Genomic DNA, 22,096 nt, shown 5'->3' with positions numbered 1-22,096 from the left:
GGTCCTCTCTGTTGATAAACGTACACCAGCAAAGCAATTGCTAGGATTGCCATTTTGTTTCTTTATCCATCATCGTCTGAGCTAAATGCTTTATGGCTTGATGTAGGAGATATCAAGTAGGAATATTCCAAGTCCAACTTCAAATGGACGCAGCATAATAACACTGACTTTAACAGTATACAACATTTTTACAGAGAAGCCAGTAATTTGTCAATTTGTTTTTTGCGTGGCAACTCCCGTTGAAATTGGGTACATTGGGTTCTTGAGCTAAGGTGTGCTCATACATTGTCATTAGAAAGAAATTTAGCAGTTGTTAGGCTTTGTTATGGAGTTATGCACCTTGTTACTGTTGGGCCTATGTTCATCCTGGCAACCATTTCGAGTTGCCTCATCTGCTATCGGATTCCCACCAGCATCTACTGAGACACCGCAGTAAGTGGACACAGACTGAGGAGAGTACGAGACAAATAACAGATAAACAAAGAATTAATGCCATTTGTGTGTATAATTAAAGCTGTGTGATTTGGTGTGTGTTTGAGGGGCATACCTTGCCGTGTAAAAGAGATTCTGCGATGGCGGAGTGTGTGAGGTCTGGAGTGTGTGTGTGTGGAGATGGACTTAACATCTCGCCGAAATCTCGCCCCAAACTAACCTGGGACCAACCAGACCACTGCGAGCCCAATTTCCGACCTGAGATCAAATAAGTCTTCAAACCTATAAACAAAAGAAAATAAAAAAATCATGATTTTACACACATTTAAATTTTCCTTCAAGTGTACAATTTTTCAATAGTTTTCAAAATAGTGTCGCTTTTACAGCAACAAGCAATTTGTTCAGTGTATTTAATGTCACATTGCATTGTAAGCACATTTAAGCCTGAAATGTACTACAAGCAAGACTGTGATCGCAGATGCCTCTTGCTACGCAAGCTCGGTAACCCGTGTTGTTGAGTTTCGAAATGTGTCACACCGCAATTCAAAGCACAACGCAAGTACGAGTTGCATTCTCAACGCTGCCACATGGGGCGCAATAGCAGACATCAGTGTGAACTGTCTCTACAATGAGTTTTCCCTTTCAAGTAAACACTTCTCATGACGGAGCAACAGTTTAAAGAGAATATGGCTGAGCAAGTAAGGTAAAGTCAATACATTTATAGCAACTTACTTTAACACCACATCTGTTTTAAGGCAGAGACTTCTGAAGGCAACTTCCCCCCTTGAGTACGGAGGTTGGTTACCGCTATAGTAATGCAAAAATGCATGATAAGAATGTTCAACTGGACCTCACAATGGCAATGCATTTGTCAAGTGCTTGTGTCTGCATTTGCATAATTGTGAGCTGAAGTCCGATTCATTCACATAAATCGGTTCTTTTTGGTTGGATCATTCACAGAATGATACTGTCCATTACTGTGCTTTCAACTCAGTTGAGTGTAAAGTATCGGTTAAAGTTTTTAGTTGTATTGAGTGTAAATATGTCTGTTAAAGTTTATACTGTTACCCTAAATAAAGGTGCTGTAAGCTATTTTTTCATGGAAAAGTAGGCAAAAACATTTTCCTAATCCCTTACATATATGAATTAAATAAGTGTCCTTAGATATCTCACCGGTCTGTCTCTGTGACAGCTGTAGACTTTGTGAAAAGCAAACAAAAATGTGTCTGCTGATCACCTGTCAATCATTTTGCTTGTTATAGTGTTGTATTTGAAGTGGATCATTGAGGCTATGATTCATAATGTTGGTCAGTTGAGGACGTTATTGTGCTACTGTTGAATTTGACAGCCACAGGAACAAACAATGCTGCTGGGTTTTGGTCTCAAAATTATCTTTGGAGGGTGGGGCTTTGGAATGAGGGGCACGGCTAATTCAACACTTAGTCACATTGAAAGCTTCAGAACACTAAAATCACAGCATGTTTAAGGTTGTTAATTCAAATACCTAGATGCTTCTATATTTTAAGAGATAATGCCATCTTAAGTAGCTCCTTTCAAACTTTGTTTTGTAAATACTTTCATCCTTAGGCATCCATACTTATGAAATGTACCAGAAATCTATTATTGAATTGCACGGATTGTAATATAGTAATATTTGCACATAGGATTGTGATTGCTCCCTCAATCAAACATCCAGATTACATGGTTTATTACAGGTAAGTGAGTCTAATAGGAGAGTCTCCGTTAATCTCACTCTGCAACTCTATTTTTCCTATGAGATTGGAGAGGTATGATGTCCAGCTTAATACTACAGAGACACATAAGCTAAAGAGTGGTTTAGGGCACCTGAGGAAGCTTGTTTCAGTACTGATGTTTACACTATACACAATTCCAAGTGCGAGGAGGAGCACTTCTGTTGTACCAACACACAAATGCCTTGGAGTGTCCAGTAGAGGACTTCTATAGCACCACAAGACAAAAACAAACAGAAAGCGATTACAGCAGGCCAGTATCAGCCTGTTCAAACATACAGCTCACAAACTAACCATGTTATGCTCATGTATAATCTCCTAAAACACACAAAGACTAAGTGTCAGTGCTTATACTTCTGCAGGGAAATGCCTGTACAAACTTACAGGTAATCTACAGCGTATAGCCCCAGGAACATTTTCTAAAAGGCTTTGCCGAGCTCCTCAAGAAAGGAGCTCGGCTCCTGAGAAAATTGACTGAGAATAAACAGGTTGTAAATCACCTGAGCTGTGAACAACCAGACTAATAAATGCTTATAAATATATTCCAAAACAATCAGCACACTAGCATATTCTCTTCCAGTTCTTCAGAGTCTGCCTGAATCCCAATTTAAATACTACTTGGCCTATTTAGTGTGTAAAAGATAACATAACCGTACCCACCCACTTTTTCATTCATCCAGGTTCCGGAAATATATTTCCCATTTATTTTTCCCATAGGGATTTCATAAAATACTTAATAAAAGAGTTCTAAGCACTGAACCAAATCAAACAACTCCAAGTTGAATCACAGCATTGACAAACCTGATTTGAAGGGAAAACATTTTTTTTTAAATCGAACTGTGTACTTAACGTCTTTAACAATCACGAATTACTTCAAATTAAAAACTATGCAACATAAAACTGTTGATCTGAAGTTGTTGATTATTAGTATAGAAATAATATATTTAAAATGTATTGCAAAATATTCAGATATATACAAATATATATGTAGTTTGAGAGTGTATTATGGAGACACAATATTCACAGTGCGTCATGAAAGAGGGTGGTCACTGCAGAGCTCGTTTGCCATGCTTTGTAGGCTGTGATTCCCTGTTGTTGGTGGATCTTTCTTTTAGGATCATGGGTAGTGTAGTTTTTCACCAGAAAATCCACTATTAAACATTTTTAAATGAACTTGAAATAACGTGGACTGCGTGCTCCAACATATACCATCGATTAATAACCTCTGAGCTCACAGTTGATCTATCTTTAAAGTTTTCTAAGTTATTGTTAAAAATCTATTCTGCTATGGAGAAAAAAGTGGGAATTTTACTTCCAGAACCAGATTGTTATGCTCTATTAGTGTCACTAGTGTCACCATTATCATAATAAGTTGACGTCACCTAAGCCAGGCGAGTGAGGAATTACAGGCAAATAGCTATTTTGCTAATGCAGCCTTTCTAAAATCTTGCCAATAGGTACTGTAGTAATTTAACAGTTAAAATAAAGGTTAAGCAATAATAGTGAATAATGATCAAATGAAAATGATGTGTTAACTTGGCAGCCAACCTCCACGTCCTGGTTCACATATCGGTTTTTAGCAGGTAGACACTCAAATAATAACGGCTTGATTCCTGGGACTAAAATTTGCATTTGGCGGGTGGCCGGTGCTAGTTTCACACACTGGGCTACTGTTTAATATATTCGCCGACTTCCCAGATCCATGGTTTTGCCATTGTGTGTTGCAATCGGCATTGGGATCTTTGTAAGATATCACTTATATTGCATAACATCGTCCTATCACCCAGCCCTAATGCTAATGTTGATGTGCAATACATGACAAACAGGTCTATGGTATCAAGGCACATCTTTATTATATGATATTTTGCCCCAATCCTGCTGGCATATTGCCTTACATACTCAGCAGCATGTACTTTCCTATCATATATAGTGCATTAGTACATGAATTGCAATTCAGCCTCCTGTCTTATTCTCAATGATAATGAGCCTCTACCAAATCAATGTCATTAAATTCCCAAAAGAGAACTGCTTCCTAACAAGCTCTGAGTCAAATTACATAAAGATCTGCACAAATAAAAGTAACTGGCCTCCAAACATTAAGTAGCTGAGGAGGCCATATCAAAGAGCCATGTATGCCCTTTTTAACCTCTTTGACCTTAGAGACACAGATTAAAGAACACCTGATCCAGAGTCCAGAACATAGTTAATAAAGCTGTGGACCAAAACTTGTCTGCGCTGGAAGGACATGTGGGCCACTTCTCCCAGGAGAACAGGACTTAAGAAAGTCATAAATAGTCTTTTGACCTCTCTAACATGGGAACTGAAAGCAGGCTGGGATCAGGGGAAATTCTCGCAGCACACAACCCTGGAGGCACCACCTCCTTCCATGGAATACCAATAGAAAAAACACAAGATAGCTGGGATTAAACCATGGGACTCCATGAAATACAATTTCCAATGGAGCGCATTAGCACACTTAAGACAAATTTTAAACTTACTGAGCAAAGCCTGTTCTTATAGTATGCCTAAAAGAATGACAAACCACAATGACATTTTTTTTCTGCTAAGGTTTGGTGACATTTCTCATCCCTGAAATTCTTGATTTCCAAAAACTCAACTAGTCCAAGAGCGTTGATGATTGGTTAAGGCTTGCACAGAGTATACACGACAAATTTCGTCATCAGCACATTGTACGCAGATTATCGGTGTACAGCCTAGTCATTCTAGACATTGGGACAGTGTGAGGGTCAGCAAATGCACCTGCAGTCGACTGTGCTGAAAGAGTTTCACAAAGCAGTTGTAGTGTGTGTGCGACAGACACATCAGGGAAACGATGAATACCTATCCTTTAAGAATAACTGTGGGTGTTGTTTGGATGTGAGTTTTTATCACAAATACCAGCTAGCTGGCAAGGTTACCATCTTAACATTAAAAATGTACAACTTTAAAGCGTCTCTCCAAGTTTATTGTGAAAACAATGTTACAACAAAGACAGCTTACCAATGATGTGTTGTCCATGTGATAGTTCACAACTTCTGTGACTCACCCTCAACAAACTACATTTTAAATGATGTGGCAAGTAAAACTCAGACTTTGTTCACCTAGGGTGCATTAGTTCATTTAGGAAATGTTAATCTTCTTTCAATGTATAAATTAGGTTTAAGAAACTGACATTTTCTACCATTCAAGAGGGTGTATCTTTGGATACTGCTGTCTACCAGGAAAGCACTACTATGCTTTAAGGCACCATAATTTGAAGGACTCATAAAACCAAGGTCCTGACTGTTTCTAGTTAGTTGAACTCAGAGGAGATGCAAGTTTCCAAGAGGACAGGAAATACAGTAAGTAGCCCCAACTTTCTGGTAGAATTCCTAGAGCTGCCGTTTCATTATGGCATCCCAGTAATATTTTGTCACCTTTATTGAGGCCACATCCATACTAATCATTTTCATTTGAAAGCCGCTTTCAGTTTCCTAATGGCATCGTTTCCGAAGTATGTTGCAATTGAGAATGTTTTTGAAATGCTCCATTTTCTGTGGAGGAAACAGGGTGCTAGTGTGTATAAGAGGTGTAAATGTAGCTAAATCACTAGTGTGTATAAGAGGTGTAAATGTAGCTAAATCACTAGTGTGTATAAGAGGTGTAAATGTAGCTAAATCACTAGTGTGTATAAGAGGTGTAAATGTAGCTAAATCACTAGTGTGTATAAGAGGTGTAAATGTAGCTAAATCACTGTGTTTTTGAATTATAGCATTTTAGTAAAAGGACACTCATTTGAAAACAGGATTTCCCTGCTATTTTAAAACAACAGTTTGAAACAAGTAGATGTGCTTTAATATCGACAATAATTGATAGGCTTTGTTAAAATTTTTGAGGTATCGATATATTAACATTGGCTGACATTTAAACCTAAAGCCTAATTTGTGTGCTTTCTAATTCACTGTCAGGTGACCTTCCAGGCTCAGTGGTTGAGGATCAGGGTTACTGACCAGAAGGTCAGGGCTTCAAGCCCCAGCACCACCAAGATGCCACTGTTGGGCTCTTGAGCAAGGCCCTTAACCCTATCTGCTCCAGGGGTGCCGTATCATGGCTGACCCTGCACTCTGACCCCAGCTTAGCTGGGATATGTGAAAACTAATAAATTTAACTGTATATATGCAAAATATACAGTGCACATTATACACTGTGTGTCTAATATGTGACCAAAATCAAGGATTCTAAGGATTCTATTTCCTTTAATGTAGTCTGGCATTATAGCTTTGGGACACCACAAGGGGTGATGAAACATTTTCTGTATTTAAAGGGATAGTTCACCCAAAAAATTAAAATTCTCTCTTTATTTACTCACCTCGTGATATCCCAGGTGTGTATAATTTCTTCACCTTAACATATTTGAAGAAATATAGAAAAATATCTTAGCTCAGTAGGTCCTTAAAATGCAAGTGAATGGAGATTTATCTTGTAAACCTCCAACAATCACAGCCAGTTAGCATAAATGTCATTGGTAGGACTTCAGGGGTTAAATTTATGTTTTTTAAAGTGATACAATCAATTTTTGGTGTGAAAAAAGATAAGTATTTAAGTACTTTTTAACTATAATCCAATGTGAGGGTAAACTTCACAAGAGGGTGGAGCAAACGGCTTTCCAAGCAGTTCCTCGCGTGATGCCATGACACTGACGTAATCTCATGTTCTCCAACTGGTTGAGACATCCAGGATAAGCCCACAAACGCACCACTGTGAGTAAAGAAACAGATAAATACAGATCTAAACCAAAACCAACCAAGCTACTGTACAGCATTCCTCCTCCTTACTTGTAAACCGTACTGCTCTTCCGGCTGTGACGCATGTGTGTCAGTTCTCTCGTGTTTCAAATGCCAGTGCGATTACATCACACACCTGTACCGCTCCTGACAGGGAGCATGATTTAGAGCTGTAAACTGTCTGAATGTCTGTGATTTTTGGAGCTTCAAAAGAGAAATCACCATTCACTTGCATTTTAAGGACCTACTGAGACATTTTTCTTTTATTATTTTATTTTTTTTTTTTTCCAAATGTGTTCTGGTTAAGAAAAAAAGTCATACACGTCTGGGATATCATGAGAGTGTAAATAATGAGAATTTTCATTTTTGGGTGAACTATCCCTTTAACACTAAACGATGGGTCGATGCTGTGCAGGTGGCAGTCCAAAACTGTGAATCCAGTCACCATACACAAAAATGTTACAAAGGTTTTTTAACTTCTTTGAGAATGAACAACGTGACGTCGATGAGTTTCGCAGGTTAGTGTATAAAATGGAGGCGTTTGTTATCCAACTTATCTGTATGTAGCCTTAAATAGATTTCATTCAAGATTTGATAATGATTTGGGTCAAATTTATGGAAAGTTGCGCTCATTGGCACAGCAGAATTATAAGCAGCTTTCAAAGTTGTAGCTGGGTGCCACCGAGCATGATTATCAATGCATAAGAAAGTAATCGATCCCAAGCTTAACAATTATACATGTTCAGGGCTCGAAAATAAGGACTGTCCGATGGCCCGGGCCCAGAGTGAGAGAGATTCAGGCCAGTTTCTAGAACTGTCACTTGCCCGATCAGGCCATTGCTGCATTTATAACATTAGTGCCAGTAAACAACAAGTGAGAGAGCACAAAAATTACTCTGAGCAAACAAAGAATTGTATCTGACATGCAAGTGTGATTCTATTTAGCTCACAAAGATGCATGAGAGCATAATATACTGGATGCACCAAGGCACAGTTGAGTGCATGCATAAGAGCAGCAGCTATTACCAATGTGAAGGAAATGACAGGAAATAAACACTTTTGCATGTCTTGCGCAACATTTTAAGTAGGCGTGTCCCCCAACATTCCGTGTTCATAGTGCACGAAATTCCCACATTTTTTGTTTTCACATGTTGGCGAAAAGTAGCAATCCACATATTGGAACACAAGAATATATATGTATACACCATGGTCTTTTCTAATACTCGATTCTGATTGGCTGGAATGCATGTAGTTCACAGGTAGTTCCGGTCAGTTTTAAATCACCATTTAATATTAATGCACTGTTTGTAACCATAGCAACATAAAATTACAGAGCAAGCAGTGTGAACTATAGCAATTGAAAACATTCCCTAACCACTTTCATCAGCACAGCTAATATAATGGAATTCAGCTTATGCACGGAGGGTGAGAGATTGAAATCAGGACCCATTTAATGTGTCCTTCACTGTCCAGCAATGTGATGCAAGATGATTTAAGACGATGTAATGTGTTGTGTATATTATGTTTCTGTGCTATAGCCAGTAGAGCCCCCCAGCTCAGCGAGTATTGACACTGACTACAACACCTGGAGTCACGAGTTCGAATCCAGGTGAGTGATTCCAGCCAGGTCTACTAAGCAACCAAATTGGCCCGGTTGCTAGGGAGGGTAGAGTCACATGGGGTAGCCTCCTCATGGTCATGGTAAGTGGTTCTCGGTCTCAATGGGGCATGTGGTAAGTTGTGCGTGAATCGCATGGAGTAGCATGAGCCTCCACGTGCTGGGAGTCTCCGCGGTGTCATGCAAATGAGCCACATGATAAGATAAGAGTAACTGAGACTTGTCCTCTGCCACCCAGATTGAGGCGAGTAACCACACCACCACAAGGACCTACAAAGTTTTTTGTAGAAGGAATTGGGCATTCCAAATTGGGAGAAAAGGGGATAAAAAAAGAATTTTTAAATAAATAATAAAATGATATATATATATATATATGTGTGTGCCTTTTTTAATTTCCTGGCTATCAAGCACCACAGACGTAGGCTATTCTACAAAGCTACCACGGAGCAAGTCAAGAAGAATGGCTAACGTTGTGGATGAGACAGAGGGAGTTAGCAATGTCGACATGACTGAGAATAGAGACATTCCTGATCACCAGTGGCCATATATGAGGGAGATGTTCAAAATTGTTGGCATCAAAAAGGATTCCTGGTGAATGCGCTGCGAATTGTGTCAACCTAAAAAGCACAAAGTGCTGGCTTTCAAGAATTCACCGTCAAATTTGAGAAAGCACATACAGGTAAATTGCATGTTTTATTGTTAGCGCTTTCTTGCCATGAGCCAATTCAATGTTTTCAGAAATAATATTCTATTTACTATGTTTGCTATGTCTGTAATGTTAGCATAAATTAATTTGGGTGCACATTTTGCTAGCACATTAACTTTAGTGCAGCACATGCAAACATTAGCATTAGCATTGTAAATTGTTTTATTTAAAAGTAGACTTTTCAAGCTTTCTTTAGACACATGTTTCATGTTTGTGTGATAAGCATCTGCAGAGTTTCATTTCATTTTTGAGATGCGTTTCAGAAAGATTCTCGCAGAGACAGAGACAGCTGAAAGTGCACCCTATTTATTTTCTTTATTTTAAAAAAGCACAAGGTTTTGTTGTTATTGTGAACACAAATAAAAGTAGACCCTTTATAGTTTAGAATTACACCTTACACTTATTTGTATGGCCAAAAATGACAGTATTAAAGCTGTTTCAACTGTCTTGAGGAAAAAATCCAGCAGAACGCGCCGGCGAATTCGTCGCCCCAGAGGGTTAACTTGGCTAGCTAGATACATTTGCAAGGTTAGCTAGCTCTCGTTTTTATTGGAAAATAAATTAATTCACCATCAGAAGACCATAATCTGCATCACCCCTGGATGCATAATGTTTATTTTTAAGGAAATGTAATTCTGTTAGTTGAATTACTTTTCTATGTCTTGTGTGTCTATCTGGTTCTTCCACATACGTCTTGTCACTTCTAAAGAGAGCACTAAACTCACTTGGAGAGTTCACTTCAACTGCTCTGAAAAGAAGATCATTAGATGAAGGCCCCCTCATCAAAGCAAATGAAGTTGCGGGAAACCGTCTCACAGCACAGCGCGGACAAAGCTATAGTTAACTTGCCATTCAGGGTCTACACCCGCTAATTGTTGTTGAACAGGAGGGTTTTAAAACCCTTGTGCATCTCCAACCAAGTGTTGTGGTAATGTCTCATGGCACTGTAAAAAATAAAGTTGAAAAGGCAACACAGAAAATTAACAACAACTTGAAAGCTGCCATGAGTGAAATGGAGTTCATTGCAACCACCACTGACTGCTGGACAGCACACCGACGGAGCTGCATAGGTGTCACGGCACACTGAATAGATCCTGAAACTGTACAGATATGTTATGCTGCCCTAGCATGTAAACAACTACAAGGCACACATTCTTTTTCTGCACTCGCAGGTGCCTTGAATGAAATTCACACAGAGTTCAACATCTGTGAGGAGATTGTATCGCATAACAACTGATAATGGCTCCAATTTTCTAAAAGAATTTAGAGTTTATGGTGAGCTTGATGGAAACAATAATCCAGAAAATGTGGAAGGAGCCAGGCCAAGTCAGATTGGAGAAAGAGAGTGATGATGATGATGATGAAGAAGAGGGGGAAAACAGTAAGGGTGTTGAGTTTGTTGAAGCTGGAACCATGTTGGACCAAGATGATGGCCTGGAATATCAACTGCCTAAACACTATCGCTGTGCCTGCCACCTTCTCAACCTGGTGTCTACAGTTGATGTCTTGGAAGCCAATTCCAATTCAGCTTACAAGCGGCTCTCCTGCTCAGCATTTTCAAAGTGCTCAAGTCTGTGGAACAAAAGTGCAAGATCCACCACAGCTGCTGAGATAATCAAATAAAACGGCATACTCCAGCTCTTGAGGCCAAATTATGAGGAGAGGATTGTGAGAATTGATTAGCCTATTTAATACATCTTTGGCCATTTTGAATGGATTCAAACTGACTTTAATAAATTTCTACTGTGTATGAAAGTTTTTTTAAAGTATATATAAAATATACACTAATCTCTCTCTTTCACATACACACAGTATAAATACTATAGTGTTACTCATTAACATTACAAAATGAAATCTGTCATTTGGTTTCACTTTACTTGCAACAACACATGACAGCCTTTTTTTGTGTGTGTGTTTTGACAGGTTCACTCCTGCTGAGCTTGCATTTCTGGAAGAATTTGCAAAGACAATGAGCCCATTTGCAAAAGCACTTGATGTTTTTCAGGGAGAGACCACTGTGCAAGCTTCAGCACATTCGCATTTCCTCAAGGTTTTGTGGGCCTTCGGTGGATGCTCTTCTAGCAGGTATTGGAAAAACGTTTTAGACAGATACTCATTGATCCAGAGCTAATCGCTGCTGCAATTCGACTCCCCAAATTCAAGACATGCTGGAGAATGTCACTTAAACGTGATACGTTTTGCACAGTTTGCTTTATACTTTATCTTTATACTACTGAAGATAATAGAGGACATTTTGGCATTTTTAAATAATTTTGATAACATATTGAGCAATTGATTTTCATGCAGGTGTGGGCAATTCACCCAAAAATATTTTACATAACCATCTTGGCATTAAAAATAATCCTTATTTGGTTTTGTATTCCATAGGTCTTGACTATATCAAAAGCCAACTGAAACAACAAATGGAAGTGTATAAAGGTAAGGCCTCACGTTCCTCAGAAGATGAAGGCTTTTTTTCAATGATCAAAAAGTCCCGTTCCCAAGATGACACCAGTCAGCAGGAGACCTACCTCAACTGCCCTGCTGACACAATGGAGGTAGACTTAAGTCCTTCTCTGCAGTATGGCACTAGTCATTAAGGCTTTACACTGCGCAACCTGCCTCAGCTGCCTGTGAGCGACTGTTCAGCACCGAAGGACTGATTTCTATGCCAAAAGGGGCACGTGTGGATTCCAAGAACTTTGAAAATCAGCTGCTTCTCAGGCTAAACAAAAACTTCTGGTAATAAGGTTGTGTATGACAGTTAATGCCTAGTTTTTGAAGCGATTCGCACACATATATATACACACACACATACACACACTCACACCCACAATAACGAGGCTAAAAAGAAGGCTCTCGTAGTTATGCAGTGTATGCGTTGTCTATTATTCCCCAGTTTTTGGAGGGGCTAAGGATTTTTCCTTACAATTTTGTTTCTCAGTTTTGTATAAGGGATGATGCCACATGTTGCTAGTGCTGATGGCATACACATTAATATTCAGTCTTTATGACAAATTGATTAGGCCAGTGAATAGGCCTGTGTCGGGAATGTCTCTGTTCTCAGTCATGTTGACAATTTGAGCAGTACTGATTTAAAGAAATACTGGTTCTTTTTTTATATGGAAATGTATACTCTGCTCTTAATTTATCCAGTATTAAGCGGTCATCTGTAACCTGACAGGTTTAGTCAGATAGTTTCTATATGCTGTAGAACCGGTAAACTAGGAAAAGTGTAAATTATCCTTGAACTCTAATTATCTTTGTTTACGTTTCAATAAAATGTACAGTATAACTCACGTATAATTTTGACATTTTTAAAGCATCATAATCATTTTGAGTTGTTTCCAAGGACACGAGGATGTAGCCTATGTGATAATAAATAGTTTTTTTTTTCTGTCAGCTTAGTCTTTTCTCTGCTTGTGTTCTACATGGTGGTTGTTCAGCCTGGATACTTTCATTAGCTAACAATATTTGAAATGTAAGTTCTTTTGTATTAAATGTATTAATATGGTGTGCGGTCCAGATATCAGCGTAACGCTAAAACAGGTAGCAGTAATGGCAGAGCCCATACTTCTTTACTTTAACTTGAGGGAAAAAGTGTAGTCAGTTCTTCAACTTTTACCAGAGTCTGTTTAAACACGAGTATCTTCTGAATTTGACATTTTTGGGAACAGATTAGGAATGCACCAATACCACTTTTTTACAATATCGGAAACCTCAGTATCAAGATCCTGATCTGATACCAGTGTTGTTTTTTGTGTGTAATCAGTTTAGAATATCTTCACATTATTTTGTGGAACTAATTGGGATTACTCTTTAATATGTAAAGAAACACAAACCTCTACACATTATTTCAATATAAATGTATAGCTTATTAAGAAACACATTATTAGTAACTATTAGGGTTGGGCGATGTCCCCTAAATTGGCAGTTGACGATGTTGACAGTAAAACATCGCGATGGACGATGATAACGTCGGTGGGGTGGGGCGGGATTATATAATTTCATATCATTTTCAAAAATGATATGAAAAATTATAATTTCGTTATTTTATTAACCCAACTAATGACTCGTCGGCGCTTTATCAGTAAGTTGCACGACACGTGAAGCATTTTTTTTTTTTTTAGCTTTCACTTAAGAAGAGTTGTGCACTTTTTATTTTAATATATCGCTTTACATAAATACTATTTTCCACTTAAAAACTATAATTTCGTTATTTTACTCACTGATGACCAAAAGGTCGAGGCAGAAATGACCATGTACCTGCAGGAAATGGCCATTGATGGGGAAGAGGACCCGCTGACTTGGTGGAAAACGAACGACAAAAGGTTTCCGTTCATGGCAAGATTAGCACGGAAATATCTGTGCATATGTGCTACCAGTACTCCATCAGAGCGGGTCTTCAGCACAGCGGGTAGTGTAGTTACTCCAATCCGCAGCTTATTAAAACCAGATAAAGTGAATATGTTGGTATTTCTGGCCAGAAACATCGAAATTTAAACATGGTCTATGGTGAAAGATATTAGACTTCTTCGTTTTTCCCCCTCTTCTTCTAGACTTCTTTACGCATTTTTCGCCATCCGTTGCGGAGCTATTCGATTTTGCATATTATTTTTTAAACGTTCATTTGTGTAGTTCATATGACCACTTTACAATATTTCAATAACATAATTTATTTTGTAGCCTGTGCTGAAGTTAATTGTGCTGCTAATTATAAGTGAAATGTTAATGCCGAGTTTCGGTCTGAGTGTTGTTCCCGTTTTCTAGTTCTTTATTTGTTGTTCTTCTATGTTTTAATAAATGTGTGTGATTCATATTCACCTTGTTTCTTTCATTTGATTTGACATTATGGATTTATGGCCAAGGAAATTTTTCTTTAAAAGTATTAACCAGACAAAAGTTATTTGAGACACTGCAACTACTAATAATTAATTAATAAAGGCTATTTTCTTGTAGCCTACAACAGAAAATATTTTAATCTAAATGTACAGTGTAAGACATGTAAAAAAAAGACAAGAAGCTAACAATGTCAAGATCAATATTTGTGTAGCCTGCCTGACACGGTATTTTCACAGACTAACACGTCACGTCTCTGGCATATACAGTATTTAAAATAGCATATATGCATTAGTTATATTCTCAATTTAATTTACAGAGCAATCCCTGCAAAGTTTTTAGGTTAACTATAGAAGAGACTAGGATTAGTGAGTCACACTAGCAAGACTCGCAAAAGGGGGCGTGGCATCACGATGGTGGCTCTACATCGTGATGTTGGTCAGCCATCACGATGGACGATGATATCATCCATCGGCACAACCCTAGTAACTAGTATACTGGATAATGTTGCAGCAAAATTAAAATGATTTTTTCTTTTTTCAACTTGTATCTGGACTTTAAAGGATTCAGATCTCTTTTTTGTTCAGTTTAGTTGTAATATACCAGCTCACTTTTCATTCACAGTTATTTTTTGGAACCCATTCAACTTAACTATTATAATTTGTAAACAAATTATAATAATAATATATTATAATAGTAATATATCTCAATCGTGCACCTTTTGTCCTGGATCCTTCGGTCTCTCTCTCTCTCTCTTCCTCACTGCAATCAGTGCTCACTCTCCCCTGAGTTCTGATTACATGCACTGGCATATCATTACTGGCTAATCAAGGACTGCATATATATCCTGCTTTCACACACACTCTTTGTCTGTTCTCATCGATAGTATCTCTGAGACTCCAGAACTTTCTACTATGTCAAACATACTTGTGCCTTCATTATTGCCTGCAAGTATCATAAGACTGTTGTGAGTTATCTGTTCATCATGTCTATACCCTGTCTGGATATTAGTCACCTGCTGTTTGTCACTCTGCTCAACTGGATTTACTCACAATGTTTACATCACTGTTTCAATCATCTGTTCAATAAACCCTGCAACTGAGTTCATATCTCTGCCTCTGTGAGTCTCTCCGTGACACCTTTAACTTTTAAACCCTCATGCTTTTATTTTGACATTCTGAACCCTCCAGGAAGTCCTGTATGTGTCTGTTTTTAGGCAAATTCACAGTAGTTTAATTTGCCTCTTATTCAAATTCTGGTATAAAAAAAAAAGCACCTCCAGTGCCTTTCTAAATGCATATTACAAGTGAACAGATCTATTGAGCATCTACATCTGAGATGTTATTCATGAGTAGCGCTCAAATGTTGCACACAGCCTGAAGGCTAAAGATAGCTGCGGATGTGTGTGTAAACGGAGCAGAGCAATTCAAAAATTTGCTAGAGCTGCATGTGCATTTGATATATTTACTTATAAAACACAGCCTTTTGTTATTCACAGAGCTATTCCACGTCTTCAGGTGGCTTTGAATAAAATCCACAAGTCATATGAACTATTTTAATTGTGTTTTTATGGTTCTTTTATGTCATTTCTTGACCTTGACAGTAATAAACATGACTAAGTATCGGATTTGGATCGGACCCGTCAGACCGATACCAGATCCATTTAAAAACGTCAGTATCAGAGCCGATACCAATCCAGGTATCAGATCAGTGGATCCCTATAACAGATTAATGCACAATTCATCAAATTAAAATTGTGATATGTCCTAGTGTGATTATTAAAATGTGAAAGGCTGCAATCTTAGTCTATATGAGTTGTGTGTTTTAAATTAATTTGTTGAGCAGATACGCTCGTACACTGGAAACTCCACAGACACTGAGAATAATTGTGTTGTATGAGATGACAAAGCAGAGCACTCCTGCACTGTGACACACACAGAACATGTAGACTATACAGTTTTTATATATTTCAATCACAGCATTTGCACTTTAATGATCACAAAGAGTCATGTGGCAAACCGTTTATCCGGAGGTGTGAACCTTCCATTAAAAAAATGTGTAAAAAAATAAAATTAAAAAAAATCACGTCAAAATAAAAGCTATATTCAAAATAAAAGCTAGATGCCTGACACTGAAGAAATTGCAACAGAAACATATTACAAATGAAGTCAAATGTTATATTTACTGTAGTAATAATAAATAACAATGATCATAATAATAACAATAATTAATAACAATTAAGAAATTTATCAAGCAACTGTTCTGTTTGATACATATTTATGATATGACACAATTTTGATGAAGAAATTAAACTTTAATACAATAAAGCAATAAAGCAGATTTCCATAGGAACCTACTTAAAAACACTTTAGCAATGCATGCTTAATTGTGAACCACATTTAAGGAAACATGAATATTTTTTAATTTATTATTATTTACATCAAACTTTAACTTGAAATAGGCTAAAAGTGTGTCTTCAGTTGGACATTACCCTATTAGCATATTTTTGCTGTGGTCTCAAAATTGGTATTGAGAACATGAAACTTTACTGGAATAGGTGCAAAGGGCTGAAATTTTGGTACCACGACAACTCTAATTGCAAGAGCACATTTCTGTCAAGCTGCAATTCAACTTGCTTGTCAGGAGACGAAAGATAAGCCTCGTCTTGTCAGGGCAGGATGCCCACGGCAGGTCGCCCACGGCAGGTCAGGTAAGCGAGAGAGAGAGAGAGAGAGAGAGAGTGAGAGAGAGAGAGAGAGAGAGAGAGAGAGAGATACTCTAACATGAACTGACTGTGACATTCCTCATGAGCATCCAAAGTCGCTCTCCTAAGTCAGTCGCTTCTTTTTATCCTTCCCTTTTATTCCTTCCTATTCCTCCATACATTGCAGAAGTGAAAGAACCACAGAGACCCTCCAGAATACAAAACTTATCAGGACTTATTAAAAATACATAATTCACTACTTGATATCATATTTGAATATCTTTAAATGTACAGTTTCAAAAATGAAAATAAAGTCGGATCACTTAGAAATGTAAAGCCACAATTGTCAACAAGCCACACAATTAGATGAATAATTTATGTTCCTAGCACAAACGATGCAGGATGAGTTACATGCCAAATAACCATAATGATGCTTTCCTTAGATTGCTGTGTGTTTTTTCTGCAATTCTTCAGAATATCCAAGAAGTGTGTCTCTACTATTAACCAACCAAAATGAGCCTGCCCTGCATTTAATTCCTGTCACATGACCTTTGACACAAACAACTGCGGTCGTTGCCCTGTGGGATCACGTGCCCCACAAAATCTCCAGAGTAGTCAACTTGTAGAATGGGTGCTGGGGTTCTCCCGAAACACGTCTGGCTGATGAAAGGATAGAGCGGAAATGTAACAAGCTAATAAACACGATGCAGGGACGACCTGTCCCTCACTCTTGATGCGTCTCTTCCTCTAAGAGACGGCGGTAAATGACTTCCACAACCACAATGTTTCCATTCACCCTACCAACCTTAGTACTTTAGATTAAAACAGGGTGAATGGGAGCAAAGATGAAGGGACAAACAGAAGAGATCATTTGATTTTTATGGTCCTTGTCTGTGCAAACTTGCTCGCCATGATGCTCTGGGGCTGTGGATGGTTGCTATGGTGTTGCTATGGTGTTGCTATGGTGTTGCTATGCAGTTACTAAAGTTTTCTAAAAGTTGCTAGGACATTTATTAGGTGGTTGATTACTGGCTGAAGTGAAAAAAAGAAAGAAAAAAAACACCCAGTGGTACTGAACCTGAGACTACTAGGGAGGTGGACAACGCAGCCTGTTCTTGTAAATAACTAGCGCATGTGTTTTTGCTGGGTTTTTTTATTGATTCCATTCAACAAATTAAATAAACAACTGAAAATGTGGAATCAAATTATATAAAATTACCCCCCCCCCCGAACATTCCACATGTTTTTTTTTTGAGCCAACACCCTCAATATCAAGTTGAAATCTTTCTCTCATAATCTAAATTAACAGGGAATAATACACTAATGCCTCATGACCTTTTCTGAAACAGCAATCACCACTTCCAGAGTATCTGCCGCTTAAGGCGGTTGTATGCTACACCCAAAAAGTACAGAGCAGGTGGTGCAGCTGTAAATACCTAAAGAATTGAGACCTGGGAATCCCAAAATGTTGAACCAAATTTCAAAGGATCTCAATACTCCACTCTCATATAGGTAACCGAGTGTAGTAACCCCCCTCATAATCCACACTGACCAGCAGAAATGGGAATTATTAATACATAATTTAGGGTTCAGCCATATGCTTGAGGCAACATTTAAATAAATGTCCAAATTAAACACTGGACACTTTTTTCCAAACCCAGTGCAAATGCGAGATAACTGGGTATAACAACTTAGTTTGATAGAATGGCTTGAAATGACGAAATAGGGGCAAGAATATCCTGTTCGATATATAACCAGGGAGGGGCTCTCTCCAATGAGCCAAATGTCTGAGAATGCATAATAATAAAAAAAATCTTGGGTAGCACTAGCCCACCTTTGTCAATCGGCCCAAGTAATTTACTGAAATGTAATCTGGGACATTTACTATTCCAAATTAAGGACTTCGCTATGCTATCAAACTGCTTGAAATAAGAGAGCGGTCAATCTATAGGGAGAGATTGTAGCAGGTAGTTGAATTTTGGAATACAATTCATTTTAATAACATTTATCTTCCAAATCATAGATAAATGTAATGAAGCCCACCTGCCCACATCGCTCGAAAACATTTTATTAAAGGGTCAAAATTAACAAACTAAATCACACAAATTTGTTGGGAATAAATTACCCAAATACTTAATGCCTACTTAAAAACTGTTTGGGCAACTGGAAGGCACCCAGCTGAAAAGCAGTCACCGGGCAGTTCGCTGTCAGTGCCAAAGCTTCAGATTTAGACCAATTCACTCTGTATCCTGTGAATTTAGAAAAGGAATACAAAATTCTATGGAGGCAAGGCATAGATCTAGTAGGGTCAAAGACAAATAATAAAATATAATCTGCGTAAAGCAAAAGATTATGTGCAACACCTCCCGCCACCATCCCAGGAAAATCCTCCTCCTTTCTTATTGTGGCTGTTAATGGTTCCTGGGCAAAACAGAACAATAAGGGGAAAGAGGGCAACCCTGCCAGGTGCCCCTATCCAGAGTAAAATTATTTGAAATTAATCCATTCATTTGAACCGCCGCTACTGGGTGTCAATAAATGGTGTCTATAAAGTAACTTAATCCACCCAATAGTCCATGTCTTTCTTTAAAAACAAGTATAAAACCCTTTTCATAATCTCAATTGGATCCTTTACACAAAATTCATTAAAACGGTCATGGTCTGTAAGGGTTCATATACAGGCATCATTGAATAAAATGTTTTTAGAAAAAAATCAAGGTCTTTCAAATACAATTTTCAGCACCAATTTTTCATTTTCAAGGACTTGACAAAAGTAGGATCTCATGTCTTTCATATAATTCTGAGTTTCCAACTTGTATTACAAGTGACATGATTGCAATTAAAGTAATTCTGACATGGCATGAATGGACCATTAACAAATGTGTAGGAGGTAATCAGCCAGGAAGAGGGAGGGATGGAGAGAGGGATAGACAGACTGATTTAATGACAGAATTCACATATGACCTCATTAAATACAGTGTAAATTTAACTATGCCATATCATGGCTCAACTAAAGCGATGGTGACATGCATGCAGCTAATCCATTAAGTACATTTTCTTCAGACTCCGCGTTCATGAAACGTAATGGAAATGTACCGCCCCACACGTCATGTAAAAATTCCAAAAGGAGCTTTCTGTGGTTGGTCGCTTATGTCGGTAAGATGGTCCCTTTCGTCCTCGGGCAGTTGAAATACGCAGTGAGCAGGTGATATTGCAAATATAATCAAAAGATGTGTGGAAAAGGAATGTGTTTCTCAGGTATGCTAAATGAATACAAATTTACAGTGTTAATTCCAAGCACTTTTAAGCACTTTTTTAAAAAACATACAGTTTTTCTAAAAGTTAATTCAAGCGCTTAAAGGACCATGTAAGAACCCTGTGATTTGGACAAAAACTAAAATGTACACGGAAAATGATTGCATCTGGTTAATACATGGTGCAAGTCTATATACAGTTAATGGCGCACCTCTCCTAAACAAGCCACACAATTTGAGGCAGCATTGATGTTTATTGAAGTTTTTGTCCAGTGTGTTAAGTTCAAAAGTTACACTAAGGGGTGCAAAAACCACATGCCACAAGCCCATCCCAACCACTTTTTATCAAAAACAATAACTTGGCCAGTACTGAGATCGCTTCTCAAGTTTTTCCAGTAAGTGCCTCTTGTGCAGCACGGTGGAAAGGGGGGTGGCTGTAAACTAAAGCCTATTGGCTATTTTTAAAATGGGACGAGTTAAATGACAGTTCCTGCCCCCACTTCCTGTTTCAGTAGGAAATAAGTCAAAACAGCAAATTGAACAGTGCTCGTCAAGGCACTTCAGTGCGACTTTAATGGAAAGTCATCTGATGGCTCTGGACCAGAGGCTTTGCTACTTCCTGTCTGCTAATCAGCTGAATTTTCTCTCAGTAAATTACTTTTCCACTGGCCCATTACTTGCTTTCTTTTTTTACTTTGTCTTTTTTCTGTTGTGTCTTGTGTACACTGTGCTTGCTTTCTATTATGATGATAGCTCTGTTTCCATCTCTCTCTCTCTCTCTCTCGTTTTCTCAGACATGGGCGGGGAATAAAGAGACAAGCAGGAGAGGTGGGTGAGAAAGAGAGAAATACAAAAAAAAAGAGTGTCCTATCTGGTTTCTGATGACACCATATTAGGACACAATGATGAGCCCAAGGATATAGCTCAACTTCCACCCTCTCTCTCTCTCTCTCTCTCTTCTCATCCCTCCAGCCCAAACTCTGCTGTTTTTGTTACGGAGCATATATGAGGCCACAGAGTGCAAAGGGTGTCCCTCTCTCTCCATCACACGCTCTCTTTCTCTCTGGTACCAAGCACACGGGATGACGCACAGGGAGAGTGAGCTGCGTCATACTGACACACACACACACAAACACACACAGACAGACAGACCTACAGCAATGTCCCTCAGTCTATCAGTGACCAAGATGGATGAAAAAACTGATTTTCCCTTTCTCTCCCTTCCTCGTACAAGCACACAACTGTTTGAAGAATTACTGATACAATAAGCTTTTTTTCCTGTATAATCCAATGGCATGATCAGACATCCTGCCTTGCTGCCCTTCATTCACTCACTCAAAAATATGAGACTTTTTCTTAAATATTTACACATTTTAATGTCATAACAAAATCCCATCAAATTGAATTGCGTATTATTTAACAAATTGAAATGTATACATTTTATAAAGATTACTCTATTCAATTTGATGGAATTGTGTTAAGAAATTAAAATGCATAAATATACAAAATATATTCTCTCTCTCACTCTCACACACACACACACACACACAACAGTTTAAATTGCATGACTATTCATTGTCTTAATTTTTATTGAAGCAATAAGACACACAAATCAACAAAAAATGTAAATAACAAAAAACTAAAAGCGAAGCAAAAACATAGCACAAGCAAAACAAAAGCAAAAAGAAAAAAAGCAAATGTAAAAAGACAAAAAAAAAAAAAGAAAAACAAAGCAAAAAAAACTAAGCTAAAACACAAAACAAACTAAAAAGCAGAAAAGACTAAATAACAAAAATTAAATAATTAACCATGTTCAGGCATCCGATAGCAGCATTTCTTAGCAATTCTGTTCTCTATGTTGTATTACAGCAGTTCATCTGTGAGAGGATCAAGTGACAGCACTGCTGCTCCTTCCCAGAATGCACTTCAACCAAACATCCCTATGTATTTTACACAATCACTGTGTGGGTACATATGTGCACATGCATGCATATTCGATCCCTCGGGTCTCCTTTGAAAACGCATGGTC

At 38.1% G+C, this 22,096-nt stretch overlaps 1 protein-coding gene across 1 annotated transcript in view; it reads right to left on the bottom strand.

Annotated features, from left to right (window-relative positions):
• The window catches only part of LOC127640036 (adenylate cyclase type 9-like), a 61,582-nt gene that overhangs the window by 15,250 nt on the left and 24,236 nt on the right, over positions 1–22,096 (bottom strand). The window contains exons 2-3 of the mRNA XM_052122410.1: positions 548–714; positions 340–447 (exon numbers count right to left, since the gene is read on the bottom strand). Of these exons, the coding sequence (XP_051978370.1) occupies positions 340–447; positions 548–714 (275 nt within the window). The remainder of the gene's footprint in view (positions 1–339; positions 448–547; positions 715–22,096) is intronic.

Source organism: Xyrauchen texanus, chromosome 48, assembly GCF_025860055.1.
Source record: "Xyrauchen texanus isolate HMW12.3.18 chromosome 48, RBS_HiC_50CHRs, whole genome shotgun sequence".
NCBI lineage: Eukaryota > Metazoa > Chordata > Actinopteri > Cypriniformes > Catostomidae > Xyrauchen > Xyrauchen texanus.
This window is presented reverse-complemented; position numbering and strand designations above follow the sequence as displayed.